Here is an 11,216-nt window from a genome sequence, read left to right on the forward strand (position 1 = left end):
TAATGCGATTCCGCAAGATAATGGTGCAACTAAGCATCACTGTAGCGCCATTTTGGAGCGAAGGTACAACCTGTGCCGTAGTATTCTGGCATTTGCTCCTGAGCCAAAATGGATTATGCAAATCGTGTACTGTTGTTATGCTATGATTGGCTGGACAGTCACAGCACTGTCGCCTGTGATTGGACGCCTTTATAATGTTCCGGAACTCATAACAGACACACCTCCCTTGTACATGCTGATAGTTAAAATGACTTCACATGATTTGTACGTTTTAAACATATAGCAATGGCATTATTTTATTTATTTCTTCAAGTGTTTTTAGACCAATTAAACACCATTAAAATATGTGATAGCCAATTTGATTGCACAATAACAAGATAATGGACAAAATCATTCATCAAGAATTCGCCTTTATTTAGTTCTGCAATGTTTTTGCTGAATAAGATATTCAAGGAAATGTATCCACAATATCAAAATCCTTTTTAAAATTAGCTACTACAAACTAAACTACATTTACATCACAGCTATCGAATGAAAAGCAAAACATATGGAAAAACCGCTGGAACACATATTTACATAAACTCAGGGAAGAAAAAGAAATATACATTTCATCAAAAAGACAAAGTCGTTAAAACATGGTTCCTGACGACTCCATCAAGCAATGAAATCCAAGGGTCTGTTAAAACCACCTTTCCTGTTCATGTATTGCCTGCAAGAGAAATATGATTACATCATTGATCGCCTTCCTGCACCAAAACATTACATCACTGCCCACCAATGAGAACGTTTGTCATTTAGTTGTGCAGTACCTGCAGAGGTGATTGGCCAAATACGTTGCTGTTGCTGGGATATTAACTTAAGTTAATTTTCTTAAATCAAATGCCGTTTATACATATAAAAAAGGATAAAATTACAAAATAAAGCCAGGAATTACAAATCACAGAACTCATATCATCAAGTGGAGGATCTGGGGTTCAGGCAGATTAACTATTTAATCTCAGAAAACAAATACTGTAAATACACATACCTGTATTTTCTCTTCTGTGACACGTTAATTGCAAACGAAGCAACATTTCCTTCCTTCTTTTTGCCCTGTTGATTAAAAATGACAATCATACACCATACATTAATTTTTAAATGATGTAAAAAGAACTCTGCATTAATAAAAAAAAAATACAAAAAATAGGGAAGAATATTACAGCACAGAATATTTAAGATTTTATTTTCAAATTAATTTGGTTTTCAACAGGAATATTTTTAGCATGCACTCTGTCTAGCTGTGCCATCTTGTGGTTATTGGGATGATCAGCTTTGCCATTAAAAAAAAAGCTGCAAGCAGCTTTGTGGAACAGTATGTACTTTTGCCCATGATGACCAAAGGCCAATACAGTGGTCAATGCATACTAACATACTAAACTCTATGTGATTGACAACAATACAACATACTTATTACAAAGTGCGAAGAACATCTCGTTTGGTCGTTCTTGTAGGATGTAAAGAAAATGCCTCACCTTTGTGCTGTCAAAGGATCCAAAGCCCATCAGTTTCATCATCTCTATTTCCTCCTCAGTCTTTCCCTGCATGTCCTCAGCTGTACGAGCAATCAGACGAGAAAGGACATCAACTTATAAGTGCCATGCCTGGGTACATTCAAAGTTTGTTCTCAGCATCATGATATCAGAATGACAATATATTCAAGATCAAAACCCATTTTACTTCTGTATTTTGACCCTTTTGAGGAGAGTTTTTGACTGAGAAGTGTAGGCTGAAGGTCATGTTCAAACATGAGAGCATCTTAAAGAATGAACACTATCATTCAGTCTGGATTCAGCTAGTTTTTTATTCAGCAAGGACACATTAAACTGATCAAAAGTGACAGTATAGGCATTTATTAAAGGTTGTTTCAGTGATTTCAGGCCCCAATTTTTTTTTAGCACATTCATCTAATCTTTCCTAATGATCCGCTAGCTGCCCGCCCCATAAGCAGGCCGTCAAAAAAACGTGTCTCTGTAGGCAGCCTAGGCTCTGAGATCAACCAATCACCGACAGGGGGAGGGTGTTGTGAGGTTTTGTGCTCGTGCACGGCTGCACGCGAAGTCGGATCTGAAGAAGAAGCTGGCTCAAAACCTCACAACACCCTCCCCCTGTCGGTGATTGGTTGGAACACTATTTGTTTTGATTTTGAGTGGTTGGTGAAACCAATTGTTTTTGTGTGCAGATCTCAGAGCCTAGGCTGCCTACAGAGTAGGGCTTGCATAGACTAGTCGAGTAGTCGATAGATCGACTACTTCAACCACTAGTCGACGCTGTCGGAAACAATCGACTACTCGAGCGTCCATAAACCATAAATGAATTAAAAATGGCGAACGTCACCAACAGACACCACACGTCATTTGTGTGGAAGTATTTCATCAAGGATGACAAAAAATATTGTAATTGGCCAACTCTGCGAGAGGCCGCTCACATATTGCGTCTAAAAACGTGTGGAAAGAGCGCGCGGCCGTGCCGATGTCTCCTACAAGCGCTCGCGCTCCTGTGGCGTCTGTCGTCGCTATGCAACCAAACTGCGCTCTCCATGATGACGTCGAAGTAGTTATCATTCAGCAAAGGATTAATTTATTTCTAACCCTTGCATTATCTTTACTACTAGATATATTTGTGGAGATGAGAAGGAAAAACCCGCCTGGAAAAACTAGTGCAACATGTTGCTTTCATTATGAGCGCGCTTGCCGCGGCCGCGCGCCTACATTTGAAATAACGACCTTGAGCGCGGAAAAGACGCGATATGTGAACGGCCCCTAGAAGCAGACGTCTGAAATGAAAGGCAGGAACGGCTATTTATTTGGCTTTAGACTGTTACATGAAAATTTAAAAATGAAATGTCATAATTACAATGTTTTGAGAGTTTACTTATGTAATTGTTGCATTAGGCTATGCATTAATAAATGTTTATTGATAAGATCTAGCTATTTCATGTCTTTTCATTTACAGTAGCATGAACGACGAGTAGTCGAGTAACTCGAGTATTGTTTTGATAAGAAATCGACTAGCAGAAATCAGTAGTCGTGCAACCCCTACTACAGAGACGCGTTTTTTGACGACATGCTTATGGGGCGGGCAGCTAGCGGATCGTTAGGAAAGATTAGATGAATGTGATCTTTTTTTTTTTGGGCCTGAAATCACTGATACAACCTTTAAGGTAAAAACAGTTTCTATTTTAAAGCAACACTATGGAACTTTTCCTCTGCGGTCCCCCTACAGGTTGGAAGCGGAATTGTCCATTACCGCTGTCGTAATCTTTTAGCCTACAGCAGCCTACTGTCGCACGCACACTGTTTATCCAGCACCGGCTTTGGAATGAACGATGTCCACAGACAAGGTAGAGTATGATGCATGATTTTATGAAAGTATGATGTATTGTGACATCAGAAACGAAGAAAAACAAAATAATGACTATTGTAACGCTTGCCGTAAAGCTAGTCAAATTTGTAGTTTTCTTATGTCTCATTAGAACTACAGAAACGCGACAAAGGTAAAGGACCGCAAAGCGGAGGCATAAGTGCCTTTCACCCTGTTACGACTTGATGAACCACTGAAACGATTTTGGAAACATTATTTTAAGGTAAAAAATGTTACATAGTGTTGCTTTAATTAATGCTGTTCTTTTGAACTTTCTATTCACTGAAGAATAATGCATCACAGTTTCCACAAAAAAATATTAAGCAGCACAACTGGCTTCAATATTGTTGAGAAGAAATGTTTCTTAAGCAGAAAATCAGCATATTAGAAGAATGTTTTCTGAAGGATCATGTGACGCTGAAGACTGGAATAATGATGCTGAAAATTCAGCTTTGCATCAAAAGCAGGAATAAATTACATTTTAAAATATATTCAAAGAGAAACTGGCTTTTTTAAATTGTAATATTTTACAATATTACCATTTTTACAGTATTTTTTTGCAGCCTTGGTTATTCGTTATTACTGCCATAACTTTTATTACATTATTGGGAACTAAATTACTGTGGTTGAACTATTGGAATTATTTGTTGATACACAAATTTGTTGTCTTTGGAATAACGTGAACTGATGAATCAAGCACAATACCGGGAATGTGTAGCTGACCTGGGGTGGGGGGGGTGGGATACATTTCACTGCCTATGCACAACATGTATGTGACAGATTTTATATTTTAACTTTATTAATAAAGCAAACAGTGAATATTGATGGGTCATTGACTTTAAATTATTTTCTCACCTTCCTGAAAAAAAGTTTATGTTTATCATTTTGCTTTGACTGTTTAAACAATTCTAATTGAGAAAATCCAAAGATGCAGATAATGCCGGTTTCAGACTACCAGATATCAGCCGGATTGTGGCACAATTTATTTAACATTTTATTAAACTACAATGGGTGCAAGAATTGACTGCTATTCTCTCGTATAGTGTCTCATAGTGAAAAAAGAAATGATAAGAATGTTTCATGACGAGTTCTGTCACGTCTGTGACATTGACCAATAGGAGCAGAGAAGCTCTTCCGTACACAGCTTTCAAACATGGCGAAACAAGAGAGAGAGATGATGGTGTTGGTGCTGCTAGGTGGAATTATGCAATTTTCTGTCTTTCTGATGACAAGACAGCCAGTACACAAACACGGCGATTCCGCAGCCGTTGTTTGTTTACACTCGTTTCTAGGGCTGGGTAAAAAATATTGATTTCTCGATTTTAATCGATTCTCATTTTTACGAACCGATATCGATTCTTAAATCCTAAAAATAGATTAGTCATCCTGTTTTCAGTTGATGAATGAATGCAACATGTAGCGCGCATCCCATCCAATAAACTTTGTTACTATTGATATGAAACAAAGTCTCAGATTTCAAATTACGTCCATTTTCTTACGAAATTCAAAAACATAAATACCGTTTTGTCGCTGTGGCGTGAGATCGCTCTGGCGCAGCTCAAGAGAAGCACATGATCTTCTCTTCCGCCTTAATAATACCAGTTACCGCGCAAAATAAACATGAATGAGCATCTGAAAGTGTGTTAAAAGGTAGAGTACAACTTATTGAAATCCGTATCATGTGACATGGAATCGCTCAATCAGTATTTCAACCGTGGAAAGACGTCAGTAAATCAGCTTGTAAACAATGTCATGTAACGTCACATTTACCTCAGAAAAAACATATCCAATACCATAAACTCGTTAAAATTAACTCTAGAGAGGAGCATTTTGCTAAATATATGCACCATATTACATATTCATTATAATTTTTAATGTTCTTCAATTTTTAATGCATGTTTGAATAAATCTGCCAGGTTTTTATGACAGCCACCATTTAAATGTTTATATTTTATATAACTTTATTATTATAAAAATAAATAAGTGTAATTTAAGTGTATGCAACTACTCCCATAGTTTACAGCATTAGTTAAAAGATTAGTTTTCCTTGAAAAAATTTACCATGTATTGTACCAGATATCCAAAATAATCAATATTGAATCAAAATCGAAATCGAATTGCAAGCTTGTGAATATAAATCGAATAAAATTGTGAAATTTGTGTCAATACCCAGCCCTACTCGTTTCTAGTCATTAGTTCCGCCTTCTCGATGACATCAAGGAGGTAGTTAAGGATGGCAAGCGATGATTAGTTGGGAATGTTGTAGTCTGGCATGTTCTTGTCCGCGACACAAGAATTCATTATCTGACACAAAAGACAATCATAACAGAAAGTATTTTCGTAGGCTAAAACCCAGAAACGAGTTTGCATTTTAGCACTTTCGGTTCCATCACTCTGAAGTTAATGGGTTTTTGGATAAATACTAGAAATAAGGTCTGTGGTGAACATAATCTTAAGATATTTTAATTTTATTCTACTACATAAAATTTAATTTGGGATTTTATTCTCATTTAAACATTGACCAGCGAACATAAAAAGAAGCTCAACATGCTTGAGCTTCCGTCTACCACAACTAACGTGTGAGTTGATGAATGTTTAAATGTGAATAAAAGCCTAAATTAAATCTGTTCATCATATAAAGTGATTGAGTCTCTTCAGAAAATTTGGACTAAACCGCTCAATTCATATGGATTAGTCTTACAATCTCTTTATGAACTGCGTAGCTGTCAATGAAGGGACAGGAAGCTCTGAGATTTCATCAAAAAGATCTTCATTTGAAGATGAACGAAAGTCTTACGGGTTTGGAACGACATGAGGGTGAGTAATTAATGACAGAATTTTCATTTTTGGGTGAACTAACCCTTTAAAGCTTTTACATCTTGAAAAAGGTGGTTGCTAACGAGTGGCTAACCGTGTAAGAATAAACTTTTGTTGGTCACAGAGCTTGTTTTCTGCAATAATCCAAAAGTCAAGTAAAGTAATTTTATTGTAAGATAAAATAAAGTGCTCCACCTGATATCTGATGGACCTTTGCTGGCTTGTCTTTAACTTCCTTCCTATCATCGTCCCGTCTGTCCTTCTGCCGCACTGGAGACAGAGAGGAGGAGCGGTGTCGCCGTGGAGACCTACATAAAAAAGACAGGCACACAGCTGGAGGAGGGGTTATCAAAAACTAAACATTGAGCCCAGAGCTCCACTTTTTATCTAACCAGATTCACAGGCCTGTTATGTTCTTCACTAATCAAATGTGTGTACAGCTAGTGTCTGATGCCACAAGCTCACCTGGATCTGCGCCTTTGGGGGGAGCGTGAGCGCGACCTTCGTCTCTCTCTGTCCCGGGACCTCTCGCGCTCCCTGCGCCTCCTCTCACGATCTCGTGAAGACGAGCGTGAACGCCGTCTCTCTGGAATGAGAAACCACAAAGCCGTTACCAACAAAAGGTTGGAACAAAATAAATAAAATAACCTTTCTATTTGAATATTTAAATTTGCCAGCTGCCTGAAAAGTCCACTGTACCCTTCATCTGGTTCTTCAAAAACGTAATTATAATTAAGCATTAGGATGAGGTCAACCAGTGTATAAAAAAAGCAAAACTGAATAATTACCATGATAAAAAATAATATCCAATGTGCATATAACCACACTAACCAGATTATTTTTATTTTCTCTCGATTACCCCTAAATTATTTAAAGGGGGGGCCTTTTGGATTTTTGTTTTAATCTATTGTTAATGTTAAAGATGATTTTTTCCATTAAAAATATTTTTTTATGTTATAATCTACTGATTTTAGTTTGTTCAATACTATTTTTTTATTATTTTTTCCCCATTAAAACTAATTAAAAGTGCTATTCTATTTTCTATAATAAAAATAAATGTAATGCTATACGACTGTGAACAATTTCTTTTTAGATGCCACTGACATCTTAAAAATGAATATTTTTTGAGAACAATGCATTGTTTGTGAAATAAAATAAAAATTTAAGAACAAAATCAATATTTTATAGTTAGTAATAACAAGATGTTAATAAATAACATAAAAAAAAAATCAATGTAACCTAAAAAGATAAGTTAAGCAACCAAATGCTATAGGCTAATGCTAGTTTACTTCCACTTGAAAAATGATTATCTGTGTTACATTGGGCTATAAAAAATATCAACTCGTAGAAATGGCTTGATGAGCAAGAATAATTTGTATAATTATAAGTACAACTATAATTTGATCTGTGTGTTTTTTGGTGTAACGTTAGCCTAACGTTAATTTAATGTGCGCAAGATGCGACGTTAACAACAGTAGCCAGCCATCCATATATTTAAAGCAATAATTGAATTCAAACCTCGTCGTGGTGGTGCTGGGCTTCGGCTCCTGCTTCTCACCATTATTCGATTAATATGAAGCAAACTCCTTTCTTTCAAACAGCGCTTTCACAAACTTGCAGAAATTTCCAGAATCAATCGTCTGCAGGTCGCCATCAACTGTGCGCCTCAAAAAGCAATCCGGAAGACTTCAAGGGTTCCTTGAAAATAGTTCCTATCACACATTACGCCCCTTAGTGAATGTAGTTGCAATGTCAAATGAAAAGAAAATCATTATGTATTTGTTTTTCAGTTAAATATTTCGGAAATACATCAACTGGTTGCAACATATTTGTACTTGAAAGCAACCTCTTTAAAGTAAAAGGGTTAGTTCACCTAGAAATTCAAATTCTGTCATCATTTGCTCACCCTCAAGTTGTTCCAAACCTGTATGTATGAGTTTCTTCTGTTGAACTAAAAAGAAGATATTGTGAAGAATGTTGGTAACCAGACAGTTGATGGTAGCCCTTGACTTCCATAGTAGGAAAAAATAACATCCGTCAACTGTCTGATTACCAACATTATCCAAAATATCTTCTTTTTAGTTCAACAGAAGAAATACATACAGGTTTGGAACAACATATGGGTGAGTAAATAATGCCAGAATTAAAAATGTTGGGTGAACTATCCCTTTAACGTGACAAGAAAAGAAATGTCACCTTTGATTTTGAAATCCACCCCAAAGACAGACTACAACAACTTCACATGGATGTGATCTTTAATGAATGGTACATCCAATCCTAGCATTTTACATTCTAATATTGACATGGAATTAAGTTTATAAACTGGCTAATGTACACACAAATGCATTTAAATAACAGTGGCTGATCATAAAAATAATTACAACTGCAAAGAAGTCTCCGGCGCACATACATACAAAATAAAGATACTAAATAATAATAATAATAATAAAAAAACGTATAAATAATAAAGTTATGCATTTAGTGTTGAATTTTCTTTGCAGCAACAAGCCATTATCTTGCTTATTTTGGCCTTTTGACATGTATTGTTTGCAAGCCACTGCGATCATGATTTCCAGTGAATGAAACATTTTCAATTAGTTTATCCCTGCGATTCATAACAAAGTGAGATGAAGGATGTTTATAGTGGTTAAAAAAGATTTTAGTCAACAGTAATGCCACATGTAATTATATAAACATGATAATGAGCAACAATCAGAATCGATAGACATGAACAATCAATGCTTACTCAATGCCACATTCTTTTTTATCTATGCAAGTACTAAATGCAATTCATTTTAAAGCAAGGGGAAGGATCATATTCAATGTGCATTAGTGAAGCATTGTGAAAATTGCATCGGCGTGGTGGACAGAGTGTACCAAAAACATGTTTCAAGTCACAAAACCATAATCAGAAACTCGTATGGCATGTAAAGATCAGTAAATGGATACACAGTGGATGTGAAGATGTGTTTGCGTGTAAGTATTAGTGAAGAACACTTTGAGAGCGTGTCTGAGTTCAAGATTCTGCTTTCTCTTTCTGTTTCTTGCTTTTCTTTAGGAAACAGGGGGCCTTGAACTTCTTTTTTTTCTTTGAAGGAGATTTGGAAGGTGACCCCTCTGGGGTGTTTCCTGCAGGCTTGTTGGGCGGGGCAGTGGGCGGGGCCGAGGGTGTGGTTTCAGAAGTGTCAGTGGTGGACAGAGCCTTCATTTGTTTTTCTAGCTCCTCCTGCTGTTTCTTCTCATCGCCTTTATCGTTCTGCACGGCATCTGTGGCTTTCCCATCTGCATGCGAATGCAATTGAAATAAAAATAGAAAAGAAATAGCACAGTAAAAATAATAAAGAAAACAAAACAAAAACCAGTTAAGCAGTTGTTAAGGGGTTAACCCATGGCACAGAAGCAGCTACAGTTTTTGGCCAACATGCTCGTTCAAGTTGTGTGCAATGTCTTTCTATATACTCACTAGTGAGACAAGATCTCAGTACCAAACGACTGTCCTACAAATTATAATAGAGGGACAGAGACAGACAGACAAGGTGTGAAGACAGATGGAGGCTACAGTACAGAGCTGAAAATGTCACACATAAAAATAAAAAATTATGACAATTGAAATGAAAACACTGACACAGACTTGAATACAGACATCCCATGTTACTGTACATTACCCTAACAGTTAAAGGCATCGCTCACCCAAAAAGGAAACTTCATTTTTTAGATTCTTCAAAAAATATTCATGGAAAATAACAGTATATGGGTAACACTTTACAGTCAGGTAATTTGTTAGTCACAACGAAATCAAAATCAACTATTCTTATGTTTTTTTTTGTGGAATATTGCTGAATTTATTAAAAAGTATTTATCCATGCACATTATTTAAAAAAAAAAAATTAATTTTGATCTTTAATCAGTGGTAAATTATCGATGTCGACCAAAAGCAAACCGCAATCATCCAATCAATTCCCAATGGACAAAAAAAGGTCCTGCCTTTTCACTCAAATATATGTCACAATAGGGAAGAAAAGATAGTCGCAACTTCCGTTTCATGCCAACTTTAACATTAATGCATTAACTAACAATGAACAATATGCTGTATGTTTACAGCATTTATAAAATTTTGTTAATGTTAGTTAATAAAAATGTTCATGTTAGTTCACATTGCATTAGCTCATTTTAACAGATACATTTGATCTTAAAAAAAAATAAGTCAATGCATTAACTAAGATTAATAAAAGCTTTATAAGTATTGTTCATTGTTAGTTCGTTAATTAATGTAGTAAACTAATGTTAACAAATCAAACCTTTTTGTAGAGTATTAGCAATATATGCACATGACAGAATAGTCATTTTTGGGTAAACTATTCCTTTAAGGTCATTATATGTTTTGATACCAGATTATAAAATAAATCTGCATTTATCTACTTCAGTGCATATAGAGAAAAAACTAACAGTAGTACATTTATTAATCTTAGTTAATTTAGTTAATTTCAAAAGTGTTGTCTCTGTTAACAATAGTTAATGGACCTCAGCTTACATGAACTAACAATGAAAAGTTGTATTTTTTAACTAACATAAACAAAGATGAATATTGTAACAAACGCATTGTTCATTAATGCATTAACTAACATTAATGGTACCTTTTTGTAAAGTGTTACCGGAGAAAAAAACATTACTTTTTATTTAGCTTGTAGTAACAGGGGTTGTGATGATGCAACACACAGATCAGCATGTGTGACCATAGCAGGTGTTTCGGCAGTGTCATGTTCTCATGCACAGGTGTGAGGGGAAGCACCACCGGGTCTCACCTGACACTGGGCTCTTTTTGGGGGAGGTAGTCGGGGAAGTCCCCGTGTCATTCACCACCTCCTCCACACCTTTTACACAACATCAGGGTAGAGGGAAGGAGAGGAGAGGAAACAGAAATAGAGGGAGATAAGGAGGAGGTGTACAGTGAGTAATAACCAGTGTCGAGGAGTCATTTATTAAAAATAGCGTTGTTGCTA

At 36.1% G+C, this 11,216-nt stretch overlaps 1 protein-coding gene across 1 annotated transcript; it reads right to left on the reverse strand.

Annotated features, from left to right (window-relative positions):
• Window positions 1-393: 393 nt before the first annotated feature.
• snrnp27 (small nuclear ribonucleoprotein 27 (U4/U6.U5)) lies at window positions 394-7,964 on the reverse strand. Its single transcript, XM_081365124.1, has 6 exons — window positions 7,735-7,964; window positions 6,682-6,802; window positions 6,412-6,524; window positions 1,512-1,591; window positions 1,028-1,092; window positions 394-709 (listed from the first exon to the last, which is right to left on the reverse strand). The coding sequence occupies exons 1-6, from the start codon at window positions 7,775-7,777 to the stop codon at window positions 655-657; spliced, it is 477 nt and encodes a 158-aa protein (XP_081221250.1). The 5' UTR covers window positions 7,778-7,964; the 3' UTR covers window positions 394-654.
• Window positions 7,965-11,216: the final 3,252 nt, after the last annotated feature.

The sequence above is a fragment of the Scardinius erythrophthalmus genome, assembly GCF_964197995.2.
Source record: "Scardinius erythrophthalmus genome assembly, chromosome: 5".
Taxonomy (NCBI): domain Eukaryota; kingdom Metazoa; phylum Chordata; class Actinopteri; order Cypriniformes; family Leuciscidae; genus Scardinius; species Scardinius erythrophthalmus.